General features: G+C 44.9%; 1 protein-coding gene across 1 annotated transcript in view; it reads left to right on the forward strand.

Annotated features, from left to right (window-relative positions):
* The window catches only part of LOC121002299 (ATP-dependent translocase ABCB1-like), a 1,351,406-nt gene that overhangs the window by 28,223 nt on the left and 1,303,517 nt on the right, over window positions 1–19,666 (forward strand). Inside the window, exon 2 of the mRNA XM_040433696.1 lies at window positions 18,885–19,062. Within this exon, the coding sequence (XP_040289630.1) occupies window positions 18,885–19,062 (178 nt within the window). The remainder of the gene's footprint in view (window positions 1–18,884; window positions 19,063–19,666) is intronic.

Genomic DNA, 19,666 nt, shown 5'->3' on the forward strand with positions numbered 1-19,666 from the left:
TTTTTTTTTGTTTAAAAAATGAAATCATTGTGTAAAACTTACATAAATAAAAAAATAGTATACATATTAGGTATCTCCGCGTCCGTGACAACCTGCTCTATATAAATACCACATGATGTAACCTGTCAAATGAATGTTGTAAATAACAAAAAATAAAAACGTTGCCAAAACAGCTATTTCTTGTTACCTTGCCTCACAAAAAGTGTAATGTAGAGCAACCAAAAATCATATGTACACTAAACTAGTACCAACAAAACTGCCACCCTATCCCGTAGTTTCTAAAATGGGGTCACTTTTTTGGAGTTTCTACTCTAGGGGTGCATCAGGGGGGCTTCAAATGGGATATGGTGTCAAAAAAAATGTCTAGTAAAATCTGCCTTCCAAAAACCGTATGGCATTCCTTTCCTTCTGCGCCCTGCCGTGTGCCCCTACAGTAGTTTACGACCACATATGGGGTGTTTCTGTAAACTACAGAATGAGAGCCATAAATATTGAGTTTTGTTTGGCTGTTAACCATTGCCTTGTAACTGGAAAAATATTATTAAAATGGAAAAAAATCTGCCAAAAAAGTGAAATTTTGAAATTGTATCTCTATTTTCCATTAATTCTTGTGGAACACTTAAAGGGTTAACAAAGTTTGTAAAGTCAGTTTTAAAATACCTTGAGGGGTTTAGTTTCTAGAATGGGGTCATTTTTGGGTGGTTTCTATTATGTAAGCCTCACAAAGTGACTTCAGACCTGAACTGGCCCTTAAAAAGTGGGCCAGTTCCAAACATGAAGTAGACATATGGGGAATGTAAAGTAATAACACTTTTTGTATGTATTACTATGTATTATAGAAGTAGAGAAATTGAAACGTAAAAATGTGCAAATTTTTAAAACATTTTGGTAAATTTGTTTTTTTGTTATAAATAAAAATGAAATTTTTGACTCCATTTTACCAGTCTCATGAAGTACAATATGTGACAAAAAAACAATCTCAGAATTACTTCGATAAGTCAAAGCATTTTAAAGTTATCACCACATAAAGTAAAACTGGTCAGATTAGCAAAAAATGGCCTGGTCCTTAAGGTGAAATATGGCCATGTCCTTAAGGGGTTAAGGCCTCCGAGTCCAACAGTTTATATGGCAGTAGTTGGTGGGCTAGCAGTAACAACAAACCAGTGGTCAGCTGTTGAGCAAGAGGGTTATCCGGCATCATCAACTTTTTATGCTGGAACATTTCGGCCACCTGCCTTGTGCCAGATGAACGCGACAATGGCACGGTGGAAGGTGGAGTGGAGGACAAATGGGATGAGAGAGGAGATGGAGAAGAGGTAGGACGTGGAGCACCAGGAGTGTGGCTTTGTGGGCTCTGACAGCGTTGCTCCCACTGGGCTCGGTGATGGGAGGCCAGGTGCCTTCTTAAGGCGGTCATCCCTAGGTGAGTGTTGTGCTTACCGCGACTTATGCGTTGACAGCACTATTGTCACCAGTGGACACATTAAAAAAGCCCACACTGTGGAGCCATGTGACGGCCTCCTGGGAGCGACAGATGTGACCATGCATTGTAAATGGCTCATTCCAGATAAATTAGCATTCTTCTTTTTGCTTCCTGTGCACTGTAAGTTCTGCCTGCTTCTCCTCCCTATCTGCTGCTCCGTCTCTCCCTCTGAACTCCCCTCCTCTTCCTCTCTTGTGGGCACTCACGTGACATCCATCAACACGTCATCATCGGATTCGTCACCTTCACCACCACTGACATTTGAGATCTCGGAGTAGGCAGCAACAGCGGGGACCACCCTCCTTGGACTGATCAGGGTACGGTCGTCAGACTGCTGGGTGGCAACAGTTGATATCTACTCTTCCTGATCCGATGCCAGGATCGTTCCTAGGTGAGTGTTGCGCTTACCACGACTTATGCTTTGACAGCACAGGCTGCAGATGGCAACACTATTGTCAGCAGCTGACGTATTAAAAAAAGCCCACACTGCGGAGCCATGTGACGGCGTCCTGGGAGCTCAAGATGTGCATGGTGGATGGCTCGCTCCAGATACATTTGCAGTCTGCTTTTTGCCTCCTGTGCATTGCGAGTTCTGCCTGCTTCTCCTTCTTCTCCTCACTATCTGCTGCTCCGTCTGTCCCTCTGAAGTCCCCTCCTCTTCCTCTCTTGTGCGCACCCATGTGACGTCCATCGACACATCATCATCTTCACCTTCACCACCACTGACATTAGAGATCTCGGAGAAGGCAGATACAGCGGGGACTACCCTACTTGGGCTGATCTGGGTACTGTCATTAGACCGCTGGGTGGCGGCCATTGCTACCTTCTTTTCCTCATCCGATGTCAAGAATGGCTGCGCATAGGTAAGGTCTGGAAATGGATGGGAAAATAATTCCTCTGACTCGAGTGGAGGGGCTATGGTGGTGGTGGTGTCTTTGGGGGTGCACACAGCAGAGAGTCAGGAGGGTGCAGAAGCGAAAGGCTGAGTGAGCCACTCAAGTAACTTTGGTGCGTCCTTTGACGTGATCGCACACACCTTCTCCAACTTCTCACTTAGTCTCCTACCTGGCTCACCTGCCCGACTCCAAACACCCCTGCGGAATGGCCTCTTCCTCTGCCTGTCATTTTCAAAATGACCCTGTGCCAAAGTCCATAGAGAAGAGCAGTATTTGTGGAAGCAGTTATATGGCAGGCCTCAATAAGTATTTGGTAGAAGCTGATATATCGCACCCCCCAATCAGTATCACCCCCAGACGAAGGTACGCCGAAACGCGCGTTGGGGTTGGCGCCATCCTGGAGGAGACACAGTATGGGTAATTGTCCGATGTCTGATATTGATGAATTGTCTGCATTAGCACTTTATTGGTTTATGTAATACATTGATGGACTGCCGTATGGACTTAAATCCACTGTATGTTTCCTCCAGTTATGTCGCTTTTTATCTCCTGCACCATAATCTTTTTAATCATGTTTGTTAACATTTGTGATTTTTTTGTAATAAAGTATTGATTCATTATAAGCGGTCTGGCATTTTCTGTGTAGGTTTATACAGTATTTTGTAGAAGCAGGTATATAGAACCCCTTAATCTGTATTTTGTAGAAGCAGGTATATCACACCCCTCAATCAGTATTTTGTGGAAACGGGTATATAGAATACCTTAATCAATATTTAGTGGAAACATGCATATCGCACCCCTCAATCAGTATTTTGTGGAAGCAGGCATATCAAACCCCTCAATCAGTATTTTGTAGAAGCAGGTATATAGAACCCCTTAATCAGTATTTTGTAGAAGCAGGTATATCGCACCCCGCAATCTGTATTTTGTGGAACTAGGTATATCAAACCCCTTAATCAGTATTTTGTGGAAGCAGGTATATCGCACCCCTCAATCAGGATTTTGTGGAAGCAGGTATATCGCACCCCTCAATCAGTATTTTGTGGAAGCAGGTATATAGAACCCCTTAATCAGTACTTTGTAGAAGCAGGTATATTGCACCCCTCAATCTGTATTTTGTGGAAGCAGGTATATCAAACCCCTTAATCAGTATTTTGTAGACGCATGTATATCGCACCCCTCAATTATTATTTTTTGGGGGCAACAGGTATATCACACCCGTTGCAAATAATTGTTCCAATAATGTTTGTCCCTCTATATGCCTGCGGTATCGCAGCAGAACCGCACACAACTTCTGCACAATACAAATGCACTATAATATACTTTCTATGTTAGAAAGTATATTATAAGTATATCACACCTATCGATAGCACACCTATACCAGTCCTTAAAAGGACTTTTGTGGCCCTATTAGCTAGTGTTTGGTGTCCATAACAGTCTGTCCCTGCTCTACAAAGCAACCTCTCCCTACACTGAATTTCCTCTTGCTTTGATGTAATTAATCAATTTCCCCTGAAATGGCGGTAAATCATACTCATCTCATCCATTTGAGCGCGGAGAGGCTGCTGTGGCCATCTTGATTGAGGATCCCGCCTGAAATCTCGTGTGACGTATGACATCATGCGCCACGCAACATTTTGTGCCGACTCTTCAATTGAGATGGCTTCGGCGGCCTCTTTGAGCTCAAATGGGTGACACTTGGTCAAACCCACCATCGGATACCTTTGAGAATTTGGAAAATAACCAACTTTATTCAAATCAGAATGAGATAGATTGGCTCTTCCTTGTGGTGTACCTAAGACTAAATATAGTACCGAGAGGTTTACGGTTACGCCTCAAGCCAACGTTCTCAAATGACGAGTCTTTTGTATTAGAATGGGAAAATATCATAAGAGAATGTTCCCAACATCTTATGAGAAAACGTATTACTAAGCGCAAGTCATTATGCAACCTACTGATGGTATAAAATTTCATCAAGAAACAAAGAGGGCTCCACCCCCATATTCCCTCACCCCCAATAGAATTTTCTTGAGGAAAAAGGAGTACTCCATAGTCAGAAAAAAGTGCCTGAAATTGATCTGTGACATCTCTGACTATGGTGTACACCCTCCTCAATGAACTAAAGACAACAAAAATTCTGCTACCTCTTCAGTTTACCCACACCCTCCTCTCCATAATAATAATTCAGTCCGACACCCACCTCTTCTGCAATCCAGCCGCTATATAGGGATAAGAACTAGAACTTTCTATAATAGCAATTATGGACAGCCACAATCCTCCAGACCACTACGTGTCCCATCCATATAACCTCCCACCATAGTCACCCCCCAGATGATCACCCCGTCTGTAACAACCAATACTTCATCAGCACTTCCGTCTAGATTAGATTAAACTCACCGGACCACCAACCGGAAATCAATTTTTCAATCACAAAGACGCCCATCACTAAGGAACAGTTAGAAGCTAGTAACATAACTCAGATTGAGATTAATGTTCAAAAATCACATCAGTCAGTACATATATCAGCTAGTAATCACGACCACCTGAAGAACACATTTCCATCCACCACCCTCCCCTCTGTAGGAGGGGCTCACAATAATTCTGATATCTCTACATACAGTGAATCCCCACTCAGCCCAGAACATTTTTTAGAATTACCCCTCAATCTCTCCAACAATTTCCCCCCTTAAACCAACTCTCTCCCATTTCCACCCCACCGCGGTCGATCATTTCCAGCATACAACTTCTCACCCCCATACTAAGTCACAATTCCACAGCTCAATTCAGAATCCCGCAACCAGTGTACCCACAAGAAAAGATCACACACTTTTCCAGCACACTCTGGAACCAATTAAAAAGAAATCAAAGACCAAACACAGAGGAAGAGGCTGTAGGGGGGAGGGAGAAAAAAACAAATGACCCAGACAACAAAAAGGTCCGTGCACTACATCCCAAAACTTAGAAAACTCATTGGAATTTCTTAGATCAGAGGGCATTTTTAATCTTTCAGACCACATCTTAAAAGAAGAAGAGATATAACTATTAAGCAAAGGCCTATCTTTCTGCCCTAACAACAACCCAGATCTTTTTTAGCTCTTTGTAGACCTTAACCAGTATACCCGTAAACTAACCCTCCAACGCCACTTTGTAATGTAGTCTGACAGTCACCCAACCCTTCCTACTGTAACTGGAACAGAAGAAGAACTTGACATTGACAGTCTTGTCACTGAACTGTTTGACACACCCATATACTCTTCTTTTAAGCCAAAATCTACTTTTTATCCACTAGAAAGTAGAGGGTCCCACATAGAGACCTTCTACAACTTAGTTTTAAACAATCTAAAAACAGTTTTTTCCAAAGCGAACAATCCGCACAATAATGCTAACTTTCACAATTTATCTAAAGTACAGAAAAAGCCATGATTAATTTCGCTAGGAATAATAACATTGTCAGTAAAAACGCAGATAAGGGGGGCTGGGGGGATAATGATTTTAAATAAGGAGGATTACCACAAAGAAGCAATAAAAATACTTTTAGATGATACATACTAAAACAAACTTCAAGCAGATCCCACGTCAGATTTTAACCACCTCAGCTCCCCTAGCTTAAACCCCCTTAATGACCAGACCACTTTTTACAATTCTGCACTACACTACTTTCACGGTTTATTGCTCGGTCATGCAACTTACCACCCAAATGAATTTTACCTCCTTTTCTTCTCACTAATAGAGCTTTCATTTGGTGGTATTTTATTGCTGCTGACATTTTTACTTTTTTTGTTATTAATCAAAATTTACCGAAATTTTCACAAAAAAATGACATTTTTCACTTTCAGTTGTAATTTTTTTTTTTAAAACAACATTTCTATATAAATTTTTCTCTAAATTTATTGTTCTACATGTCTTTGATAAAAAAAAAATGCAATAAGTGTATATTTATTGGTTTGGGTAAAAGTTATAGCGTTTACAAACGATGGTGCAAAAAATTTTATTTACGCACTTTGACTTTCTGAGCACCTGTCATGTTTCCTGAGGTTCTACAATGCCCAGACAGTAGAAACACCCCACAAATGACCCCATTTCGGAAAGTAGACACCCTAAGGTATTAGCTGATAGGCATAGTGAGTTCATGGAAGTTTTTATTTTTTGTCACAAGTTAGTGGAAATTGAATTTTTTTTTTCTTACAAAGTCTCATATTCCACTAACTTGTGACAAAAAATTTAATTTTACATGAACTCACCATGCCCCTCAGGAAATACCTTGGGGTGTCTTCTTTCCAAAATGGGGTCTTTTGTGGGGTATTTATACTGCCCTGGCATTTTAGGGTACCTAAAGCGTGAGAATTAGTTTGGAATCCAAATGCGTAAAAAATGCCCTGTGAAATCGTAAAGGTACTCAGGGCAATGTGTTTTGGGGTGTATTATTATATACCCATGCTGGGTGAGATAAATATCTCTGTAAAATGACAACTTTGTATAAAAAATGTGAAAAGTTGTCTTTTACAGAGATATTTATCTCACCCAGCATGGTTATATGTAAAAATACACCCCAAAACACATTGCCCTACTTTAGGGCCCCTAAAATGCCAGGGCAGTATAAATACCCCACAAGTGACCCCATTTTGGAAAGAAGACACCCCAAGGTATTCCGTGAGGGGCATGGCGAGTTCCTAGAATTATATATTTTTTTGGCACAAGTTAGCGGAAAATGATATTTATTTTTTTTTTTCTTACAAAGTCTCATATTCCACTAACTTGTGACAAAAAATTTAATTTTACATGTACTCGCCATGCCCCTCACAAAATACCTTAAAGTGTCTTCCTTCTAAAATGGCGTCACTTGTGGGGCATTTATACTGCCCTGGCATTTTAGGGGACCTAAAGCGTGAGAAGTAGTTTGGATGATCTCTTCCTGAAATTTGAGGAAGGATCCTGTTCTCCCAGCCTTACTGTAGAGAACAAAACTATTGTACATAGCCAATTGAATTAGGTATACAGAAACCTTCTTATACCAGCGTCTGGTCCTGCGGGAGAGTAAATAAGGAGCCAACATCTGGTCATTGAAGTCCACCCCTCCCATGAGCAAATTATAGTCGTGGACCGAGAGGTGCTTTTCAATGACACTGGTTGCCCGTTCAATTTGGATTGTCGTGTCTGCGTGAATGGAGGAGAGCATGTAAACGTCACGCTTGTCTCTCCATTTCACCGCGAGCAGTTCTTCGTTACACAAGGCAGCCCTCTCCCCCTTGCAAGACTGGTGGTAACGAGCTGTTGGGGGAAGCCCCGGCGACTAGGTCGCACAGTGCCACAGCAGCCAATCTGTTCTAGAAACAAATGCCTGAAGAGGGGCACACTTGTGTAGAAATTGTCCTCATAAAGGTGGTACCCCTTGCCAAATAACGGTGACACCAAGTCCCAGACTGTCTTCCCACTGCTCCCCAGGTAGTCAGGGCAACCGACTTGCTCCAGGGTCTGATCTTTACCCTCATAGACACGAAATTTGTGCGTATAGCCTGTGGCCCTTTCACAGAGCTTATACAATTTGACCCCATACCGGGCGCGCTTGCTTGGGATGTATTGTTTGAAGCCAAAACGCCCGGTAAAATGTATCAGGGACTCGTCTATGCAGATGTTTTGCTCAGGGGTATACAAATCTGCAAATTTGGTGTTAAAATGGTCTATGAGGGGCCAAATTTTGTGGAGCCGGTCAAAAGCTGGGTGGCCTCTGGGACGAGAGGTGCTGTTATCACTAAAGTGCAGGAAACGCAGGATGGTCTCAAATCGTGTCCTGGACATGGCAGCAGAGAACATGGGCATGTGATAAATTGGGTTCGTGGACCGCAATTCATGCTTTTTTGTCAGGCCCATGTTGAGGAGAAGGCCCAGAAAAGTCTTACGTTCGGAAACTTGGACGGGTTTCCACCGGAAAGACTGGGCATAAAAGCTTCCCGGGTTGGCGGCTATAAATTGAGTGGCATACCGGTTTGTTTCTGCCATGACTAAGTCAAAGAGCTCCGCAGTGAAGAACAGCTCAAAAAACCCCAGTGCCGATCCGATCTGAGCTGTCTCAACCCGAACTCCAGACTGGCCGGTGAAAGGGGGAACTACTGGTGTGGCTGAAGATGGGGGCTTCCAATCAGGGTGTGCCAGCACCTCAGGGACTCTAGGGGCTCTACGGGCCTGTCTGTGCGGTGGCTGCGACAGGGGAACTACTGCAGTATGCCTAACCACGTAATCCGACAGCGCCAGCCCCACTCTGCTGCCCTTAAAGCGGATCCTGCGCAACCTGTGGTCTAGCAACACGGGTCCGGGTACGCCTGGCGGTATCAGGGACCTCAACCACATCGTCCGAACTTTGGGTCAGACTGCCACTGCTTTCTACAGGTTCGTCAGATGAGGGTTCCCATTCCTCATCCAACTGGGTCAGAAGCCTGTAGGCCTCTTCAGAAGAATACCCCTTCCTTGCCATTTGGTCAACTAAATTTAGGTAGTATTCCCTGAGACTACCCAAGAAAAAAAGCAAGCCTGTCTTACAAATGGGAGGCTAGCGAAGTACAGGAAGCCGCTGCGATTGATAAAAAATATCAAAACTGATTTTTTTTATCGCCGCAGCGCTTGTGTAGTGATTGTGCAGTGGGGCGGGCGTGGGTGAACGCACATCTGGGCGACCGATCAGGCCTGATCGGGCAAACACTGCGTTTTTGGTGGAGGTTGAGCTAAGGTGACACTAATACTATTATAGATCTGACTGTGATCAGTTCTGATCATTTACAGATACTATAAAGTACCAATGCTGATTAGCGATACGCTAATCAGCGAATCAGTGACTGCGGTGCGGTGGGCTGGTCGCTAACTGAAGCTACCTACCTACCAAAGGGGCCTAAACTAACCTAAACCTAACAGTCAATACTGGTGGGGAAAAAAAAAGTGACAGTTTACACTGATCACTTTTTTCCCTTTCACTAGTGATTGACAGGAGTGATCAAGGGGTTAATTGGGGTGATGGCGGGGTGATCTGGGGTTAAATATGTAGTGTTTGGTGTACTCACTGTGATCTGTGCTCTCTGCTGGGACCAACCGACGAAAAGGACCCAGCAGAGAGCACAGAAGCCATTTAACACATTATATTTATAAATATAATGTGTTATATGGCTTTTGGTTCGTTTATTTAAAAGTCACCAACCTGCCAGCGGTGATCATTGGCTGGCAGGCTGGTGACCAACTCCTTCTGCAAATTTTGCCGATGCGCACTGCGCATGTGCGGGCCGAATACGCGCATAATCTCGCGTCTCGCGAGATTACGCGCCGATGCGTCCAGGAGGAATAACCCGGCCACCCGCAGGACGCATCCCTGCGTTAGGTGGTCGGGAGGTGGTTAAGAAACAACTTCATACTCTGATAGATAGGGGCCACACAGAGAAAATAATTATGAAAAAAAACATCTTATGATTAAATACCCTTATATACCCTACTTTTATTTCTTAGGCCTCTTTCACACTTGCGTTGTCCGGATCCGTCGTGTACCCTATTTGCCGGAGGTGCCCGCCGGATCCGTAACACCGCAAGTGAACTGAAAGCATTTGAAGACGGATCCGTCTTCAAAATGCGTTCAGTGTTACTATGGCACCCAGGACGCTATTAAAGTCCTGGTTGCCGTAGTAGTAGTGGGGAGCGGGGGAGCAGTATGCTTACCGTCCGTGAGGCTCCCGGGGCGCTCCAGAATGACGTCAGAGCGCCCCATGCGCATGGATGACGTGATCCATGCGATCACGTCATCCATGCACGTGGGGCGCCCTGAAGTCACTCTGAAGCGCCCCGGGAGCCGCACGGACGGTAAGTATACTGCTCCCCCGCTCCCCACTACACTTTACCATGGCAAACAGGACATTAGCGTCCTGGCAGCCATGGTAACCATTCAGAAAAAGCTAAACGTCGGATCCGGTAATGCGCCAAAACAACATTTAGCTTAACGCCGGATCCGGATTAATGCCTTTCAATGGGCATTAATTCCGGATCCGGCCTTGCGGCAAGTGTTCAGGATTTTTGGCCAGAGCAAAAAGCACAGCATGCTGCGGTATTTTCTCCGGCCAAAAAACGTTCCGGTCCGGAACTGAAGACATCCTGATGCATCCTGAATGGATTTCTCTCCATTCAGAATGCATGGGGCATCTGGCATAGAGCCCCGACGACGGAACTCTATGCCAGAACAAAACAACGCAAGTGTGAAAGAGCCCTTACCCAAAATACACAAATCCCCGACAAATCCCCCCGGTCGACCCATCATATCAGGGATAAATTCCATCACGTCCAACCTATCAGCTTATGTTGAAAGCATTTTACAAAAATATGTAGTGACTTTACCCTCTTACCTACGTGACTCAAGCAAACTCATTACAATACTTAAAAAATTCAAATGGTACAAAGATCTGCTATAGGTAACTTTGGACGTTTGGTCCTTATATAGCAATATCATACATGAATTGGGCATTGACGCGGTTAACAAATTTCTCTCCATGGACCCTTATATACCCCCTAACCAAACAAGATTTGTTTTAGATTCTGTACTTTTCATTTTAAATCATAAATATTTTACGTACAATGATTGTTTTTACATTCATCACCGGGGAACTGCAATGGGGACCAAATTTGCGCCATCGTACACCAATCTATTCATAGGGGCCTTCGACGAAGCCTTTGGTCTTTTAGATCACCCGAACATTAAACTCTATAAACGCTATATAGATGATATAATTTTTTTTTGGCAGGGAGAGAGGGACCTTCTTAATGATTTTATCACATACATCAATCAGAATGATTGGAACCTACTAGAGTTGAGCGAACACCTGGATGTTCGGGTTCGAGAAGTTCGGCCGAACTTCCCGGAAATTTTCGGGTTCGGGATCCGAACCCGATCCGAACTTCGTCCCGAACCCGAACCCCATTGAAGTCAATGGGGACCCGAACTTTTCGGCACTAAAAAGGCTGTAAAACAGCCCAGGAAAGGGCTAGAGGGCTGCAAAAGGCAGCAAAATGTAGTTAAATCCCCTGCAAACAAATGTGGATAGGGAAATTAATAAAAATAAAAATAAAATAAATAAAAATTAACCAATATCAATTGGAGAGAGGTCCCATAGCAGAGAATCTGGCTTCATGTCAGCAGAGAATCAGTCTTCATGTCATAGCAGAGAATCAGGCTTCACGTCGCCCAACACTGGAACAGTCCATTGTCAGATATTTAGGCCCCGGCATCCAGACTGAGGAGAGAGGTCCCATAACAGAGATTCAGGCTTCATGTCAGCAGAGAATCAGTCTTCATGTCATAGCAGAGAATCATGCTTCACGTCACCCAACACTGGAACAATCCATTGTCATATATTTGGGCCTCGGCACCCAGGCAGAGGAGAGAGGTCCCATAACAGAGATTCAGGCTTCATGTCAGCAGAGAATCAGTCTTCATGTCATAGCAGAGAATCATGCTTCACGTCACCCAACACTGGAACAGTCCATTGTCATATATTTAGGCCCCGACACCCAGGCAGAGGAGAGAGGTCCCATAACAGAGATTCAGGCTTCATGTCAGCAGAGAATCAGTCTTCATGTCATAACAGAGAATCAGGCTTCACGTCACACAAGACTGGAACAGTCCATTGTCAGATATTTAGGCCCCGGCACCCAGGCAGAGGAGAGGTTCATTCAACTTTGGGTTGCCCCGCAATATAATGGTAAAATGAAAATAAAAATAGGATTGAATGAGGAAGTGCCCTGGAGTACAATAATATATGGTTAAGGGGAGGTAGTTAATGTCTAATCTGCACAAGGGATGGACAGGTCCTGTGGGATCCATGCCTGGTTCATTTTTATGAACGTCAGCTTGTCCACATTGGCTGTAGACAGGCGGCTGCGTTTGTCTGTAATGACGCCCCCTGCCGTGCTGAATACACGTTCAGACAAAACGCTGGCCGCCGGGCAGGCCAGCACCTCCAAGGCATAAAAGGCTAGCTCTGGCCACGTGGACAATTTAGAGACCCAGAAGTTGAATGGGGCCGAACCATCAGTCAGTACGTGGAGGGGTGTGCACACGTACTGTTCCACCATGTTAGTGAAATGTTGCCTCCTGCTAACACGTTCCGTATCAGGTGGTGGTGCAGTTAGCTGTGGCGTGTTGACAAAACTTTTCCACATCTCTGCCATGCTAACCCTCCCCTCAGAGGAGCTGGCCGTGACACAGCTGCATTGGCGACCTCTTACTCCTCCTCTGCCTTCGCCTTGGGCTTCCACTTGTTCCCCTGTGACATTTGGGAATGCTCTCAGTAGCGCGTCTACCAATGTGCGCTTGTACTCGCGCATCTTCCTATCACGCTCCAGTGCAGGAAGTAAGGTGGGCACATTGTCTTTGTACCGTGGATCCAGCAGGGTGGCAACCCAGTAGTCCGCACACGTTAAAATGTGGGCAACTCTGCTGTCGTTGCGCAGGCACTGCAGCATGTAGTCGCTCATGTGTGCCAGGCTGCCCAGAGGTAAGGACAAGCTGTCCTCTGTGGGAGGCGTATCGTCATCGTCCTGCGTTTCCCCCCAGCCACGCACCAGTGATGGGCCCGAGCTGCGTTGGGTGCCACCCCGCTGTGAACATGCTTCATCCTCATCCTCCTCCACCTCCTCCTCGTCCTCCTCCTCCTCCAGTAGTGGGCCCTGGCTGGCCACATTTGTACCTGGCCTCTGCTGTTGCAAAAAACCTCCCTCTGAGTCACTTCTAAGAGACTAGCCTGAAAGTGCTAAAAATGACCCCTCTTCCTCCTGGGCCACCTCCTCATCCATCATCGCCCTAAGTGTTTTCTCAAGGAGACATAGAAGTGGTATTGTAACGCTGATAACGGCGTCATCGCCACTGGCCATGTTGATGGAGTACTCGAAACAGGGCACACAGGTCTCGCATGGAGGCCCAGTCATTGGTGGTGAAGTGGTGCTGTTCCGCAGTGCGACTGACCCGTGCGTGCTGCAGCTGAAACTCCACTATGGCCTGCTGCTGCTCGCACAGTCTGTCCAGCATGTGCAAGGTGGAGTTCCACCTGGTGGACACGTCGCATATGAGGCGGTGAGCGGGAAGGCCGAAGTTCCGCTGTAGCGCAGACAGGCGAGCAGTGGCAGGATGAGAACGCCGGAAGCGCGCACAGACGGCCCGCACTTTATGCAGCAGCTCTGACATGTCGGAGTAGTTGTGAATGAACTTCTGCACCACCAAATTCAGCACATGCGCCAGGCAAGGGATGTGCGTCAAACCGGCTAGTCCCAGAGCTGCAACGAGATTTCGCCCATTATCGCACACCACCAGGCCGGGCTTGAGGCTCACCGGCAGCAACCACTCGTCGGTCTGTTGTTCTATACCCCGCCACAACTCCTGCGCGGTGTGGGGCCTGTCCCCCAAACATATGAGTTTCAGAATGGCCTGCTGACGTTTACCTCGGGCTGTGCTGAAGTTGGTGGTGAAGGTGTGTGGCTAACTGGATGAGCAGGTGGGAGAAGAGGAGGAGGAAGCCGAGTAGGAGGAGGAGGCAACAGGAGGCAAAGAATGTTGCCCTGAGATCCTTGGCGGCGGAAGGACGTGCGCCAAACAGCTCTCCGCCTGGGGCCCAGCCGCCACTACATTTACCCAGTGTGAAGTTAGGGAGATATAGCGTCCCTGGCCGTGCTTACTGGTCCACGTATCTGTGGTTAGGTGGACCTTGCCACAGATGGAGTTGCGCAGTGCACACTTGATTTTATCGGATACTTGGTTGTGCAGGGAAGGCACGGCTCTCTTGGAGAAGTAGTGGCGGCTGGGAACAACATACTGTGGGACAGCAAGCGACATGAGCTGTTTGAAGCTGTCTGTGTCCACCAGCCTGAATGACAGCATTTCATAGGCCAGTAGTTTAGAAATGCTGGCATTCAGGGCCAGGGATCGAGGGTGGCTAGGTGGGAATCTACGCTTTCTCTCAAATGTTTGTGAGATGGAGAGCTGAACGCTGCCGTGTGACATGGTTGAGATGCTTGGTGACGGAGGTGGTGGTGGTGTTGGTGGTATATCCTCTGTTTGCTGGGCGGCAGGTGCCAACGTTGCTCCAGAGGCGGAGGAAGAGGCCGAGACGGCAGCAGCAGAAGAGGTAGCAGGGGGAGCCTGAGTGAGTTCCTTGTTTTTAAGGTGTTTACTCCACTGCAGTTCATGCTTTGCATGCAGGTGCCTCGTCATGCAGGTTGTGCTAAGGTTCAGAACGTTAATGCCTCGCTTCAGGCTCTGATGGCACAGCGTGCAACCACTCGGGTGTTGTCGTCAGCACATTGTTTGAAGAACTGCCACTCCAGGGAACTCCTTGAAGCTGCCTTTGGGGTGCTGGGTCCCAGATGGTGGTGGCACGACCTTCATTCCATGTTGGGTCTAGGACCTCATCGTCCCCTGCATCGTCTTCCACCCAGTCTTCCTCCCTGACCTCCTGTTCAGTCTGCACACTGCAGAAAGACGCAGCAGTTGGCACCTGTGTTTCGTCATCATCAGAGACGTGCTGAGGTGGTATTCCCATGTCCTCATCATTAGGAAACATAAGTGTTTGTGCGTTAGTGCATTCTATCTCTTCCACCCCTGGGGAAGGGCTAGGTGGATGCCCTTGGGAAACCCTGCCAGCAGAGTCTTCAAACAGCATAAGAGACTGCTGCATAACTTGAGGCTCAGACAGTTTCTCTGATATGCATGGGGGTGATGTGACAGACTGATGGGCTTGGTTTTCATGCGCCATCTGTGCGCTTTCTGCAGAAGACTGGGTGGGAGATAATGTGAACGTGCTGGATCCACTGTCGGCCACCCAATTGACTAATGCCTGTACCTGCTCAGGCCTTACCATCCTTAGAACGGCATTGGGCCCCACCAAATATCGCTGTAAATTCTGCTGGCTACTGGGACCTGAGGTAGTTGGTTCACTCGGACGTGTGGCTGTGGCAGAACGGCCACGTCCTCTCCCAGCACCAGAGGGTCCACTAACATCACCACGACCATGTCCGCGTCCACTACTAGATGTTTTCCTCATTGTTACCGTTCACCACAATAATAAAAAAAAAATTTGGCCCAATGTATTAAATTCAAATTCAGGCCTTTTTTTACAGGCACCTAACACTATCTGGCTATCTATTTAGGTACTTTATTACACTAATACAGGCACAACAGTAACGACAGATTGAGCTGAATATAAATTGTAGGCCTAGTATTTAGGCGCTGGATGACCGGTATACGTTTACGGACAGAATTAGACTTGGAGATGCACGGTAGCGTGTGAAGTTATTGAGGATGACACTATCCGCACCTTAAATCTAATATACCCTTTTATGGATCAATTTAAACTTGGCCTGATACAGCAGAAAAAAAATATTTAGGGGATTGCTAAGTTGGGAATTGTATTCAACCCAGAACAAAAACTGTGCTTCGGATGACATCAGACAGTATTACAATTGGCTAGCCACAGCTGAAACACCAGATTTAGGGTACTGCTATTTTGGCCAATTGTATTTTACCCCTCAATAAAAAAGCAAGCACAGCCAAGCCCCTGATGTAGGATATAGCAAAAAAATAACCACACTATTGATGGTTAAATGGACTTGGTGGCAGCTTGTGCTGGCGCACCACAAGACACAAAATGGCCGCCGATCACCCAAGAAAAAAGTGACATAAAAACGCTCTGGGCAGCTTAAAAACAGTGAGCAATTAAATAGCAGCAGTTCAATGATCCACAGCTGTAGATCGATCACTGAATTAAGTGTTTTTGCAGAGTTAATCACTGTCTAATCTCGCCCTAACAGCAGCTGCAACCTCTCCCTACACTGATCATAGCAGAGTGACGTGCGGCGCTACGTGACTCCAGCTTAAATAGAGGCTGGGTCACATGCTGCACTGGCCAATCACAGCCATGCCAATAGTAGGCATGGCTGTGATGGCCTCTTGGGGCAAGTAGTATGACGCTTGTTGATTGGCTGCTTTGCAGCCCTTCAAAAAGCGCCAAGAAAGCGCCGAACACCGAACCCGAACCCGGACTTTTACGAAAATGTTCGGGTCCGTGTCACGGACACCCCAAAATCCGGTACGAACCCAAACTATGGTCAGTTCGGGTTCGCTCATCCCTACCCTTTAGGTTTTCCACAAGAATTAAAGGAAAATGGAGGGGAAATTTTAAAATTTCTTTTTTTTTTTTTGTGTGCAGATTTTCCATTTTAATACATTTTTCCTGTTACACAGTAAGCTGGAATGGCTTTCAGGTGCCATGTCACATTTGAAGAGACCCTGAAGTACCCCTTAAAGAAAACCCCCAAAATTGACCCCATTTTGGAAACTACACCCCTCAAGGAATAAATATAGTGGTAAAGTGAATGCTTTGACCCAACAAGCGTTTCATAGAATTTAGAAACACATGGCTGGGAAAATGAAAAATTTACTTTTATTTCCAATAAAATGTTGTTTTAGCCCTACATTTTTTTTATTTTTACAAGGGCTAACAGGAGAAAATGCACCCCACAATTTGTTATGCATTTTATCCTGAATACGGCAACACCTTGGACGCGACAGCATTCAGAAGGGAAGGAGCGACTTCGGGATTTTCTAACATGTAATTTGCTGAAATTGTTTTAGGAGCCATAATATTTTTAGTTTTTCACCAATGTAGCTGTGTGGGGGCTTGTTTTTTGCAGTACAGGCTGTAGTTTTGGGGTACATAAGTATTTTTGATCACTGTTTATAACATTTTTGGAGGTGAATTGGGTAAAAATGACAATTGTGTCAATGTTTTTTATTTTTATGGGGTTCCTCTTGATATATGATAATTTTATTCTGTGGGTTGATACAGTTATACCAAATTTATATAGTTTTTTATGTTTTACTTCTTTTTCAGCATAAAATCACTTCTGTGTTAAAAATAAATTCTATTTTGCATAGTCATATACTAAAGTCCATAACTTTTTTATTTTTTCACCAATGTAGCTGTGTTAGGGCCTGTTTTTTGCGGGGCTGGCTGTAGTTTTTATTGGTATCATTTTGGGGTACATATGACTTTTTGATCACTTTTTTTTTTTGTGGAGGTGAGGTGACAAAGACAGCAATTCTGTCATTATTTTCTACATTTTTTTTTACGGCGTTCACCTCACGGGATTAGGAACATGATGCTTTTATAGGTTGTTAGGAACGCTGCAATACCAATTATGTGTAGATTTTTTATTTATTTCTTTTTTTATGACAAATGAACGTATATGAGAAAAGCCAATTTTTATTACATTTTTATTTTTATTTGTTTTACTTTTTACTTTTTTTTTAACTTTCCTTTTTACACTTTTTTTTATTTATTTATCAAGATCCATTTGGATCTTGAAGATCCAGTTGGCCAGATGGCTATACAGTGCATTGCAATAGTCATCTATTGCAATGACCTGTATAGTCTGTATTACAGTTACACTAAAGTTGATAAGACCCTCAGGGTCTAATCAGCCTTAGGTACATGGAAGCCCGGACACCTTTGAAAGGCATCTGGTTTCCATGGCATCCATCCGCCTGCAGCAGCGGTGGCCCGATGGAAATGAGAGGGAGCTCCCTCCCTCTCAACCACATGGATGCTGTGGGAAGCTACTGACCGCATCATCTATGGGGTTAAATGGCCGAGATCGGTGCCAGCACCAATTTTGGCCGTAGCAGCAGAGTGTCAGCTGTAAGTTACCGTTCCTGAGCCGCTGCCATCATAGATGGCAGAGTGGATCAGGCTGCAGGGTGGCATCATAAGGCAATGGGGGCATCTGAGAGGCATAATGGGGGCCACTAAATTACTGGGGGCAATATAAATATCAGGGGCACTGGGGGCACATTGGTGGTCTTACTGGAATTCAAGCTGTGCTCTCCAGTGTGGAGATCACAGCCTGAAACCGGCATTTTCACACTAAAGTGCTCCGATTTGGTTAGTCTGCAGAGACTAACCAATCGGAGTGCTTGCCGGCAAGGGACCACTCTGATTGATCCCTTGCCGGCTTCCCCGATGTGTCTGCTCTCTGGGAGAGCGGAGACTTCGGAGCTGTGACACTTTATAGCGTCACAGCCCCGGTAAGCAGTTTGGACATGACTGTACGTCAAAATGCAGTAAATTACTTGCGATTTGGACGTACAGTTACGTCCAAATGCATGAAGGGGTTAAATACCAATTCTAATTGAACCCGGAAATTTATTGAGCGATTCATGGATCAAACGCCTGTTGTGAATTTTGCCGTTAAGCTTGATAGAGAACAGCAAGTTGTGCAAAAAGTACTGAAACATTGAACAGCTGGACATGTGCATTCAAAAGTCTAGAGGTGGTCACATTAAATTCACCTGTAAAGGTTAGAGTGCATTTAAGTTCCTCCTGAAACACCTCTTTTTGTGAGTAGTGTATGTTTATAGCTCTATATTTTTTCCACTATTTTATAATTTTAGCCTCAAGACTCAAGACAAAGTTTAATGTGTCTTTTTATTATAGGTACAATGCCAATTTAATTGTTGCAAAAAATGATGGAATAAAGAAGTCTATTATTTTAAACCTGTCAATTGGAGTATCAGAGATTTCAATATTTGGAATATATGCCTTAATATTTTGGTATGCAGAAAATTTGATTACACAAGAGCCTGAAAATTACAATACTGGTAATGTGATAACTGTAAGTATGTCAGTCCTAGTAGATTATTATTAACATTATTTAATCATTAGTAGAGATAAGTGAAGTTATGAAAACTTCGATTTGGCTGTTTTACCGAATTTCACAAATAAATTTGCTTCATGACATATTACTTCTTCATGAAGTGCATTTCCTTGTAAGTAGCGGGCGCAATTACAGGGAACGGTGATTGCGCCGCCCCCTGCCTCCGTCATTGAACCCCTCAAATGCCGTGTTCATATCTGATTGCAGCATCTGAGATGAAAAATGAGGCCTTTCAGGGGGTGAAAAAATGCCTCCGTGAGAAGAGGCCGCCGTGGCCATCTTTTTTTTTTTTTTTATTAAATCTTTATTAAATTTTTTCAACCATTACAAAAATTATTCAAAAATCAATTTGTTCTTACATTGTATATATTTCCCCAGCCCCCCTCCCTTTGCCCGCCGCTTGCCCCTTCTCAAAATGAAAAAAGAAGGGAAAAAAAAAATTATATATATGTATTAAGGCAATTTGCCTGGATTTGTGGGAGGGGCCGAGATCCACCTCCAGCCTATTTAAGGCACTCCCCTTACCTGGCTCCTGTACCGTCCAAGGTCAGAACTGCTTGAG

The sequence above is a fragment of the Bufo bufo genome, chromosome 5 (assembly GCF_905171765.1).
Source record: "Bufo bufo chromosome 5, aBufBuf1.1, whole genome shotgun sequence".
Taxonomy (NCBI): domain Eukaryota; kingdom Metazoa; phylum Chordata; class Amphibia; order Anura; family Bufonidae; genus Bufo; species Bufo bufo.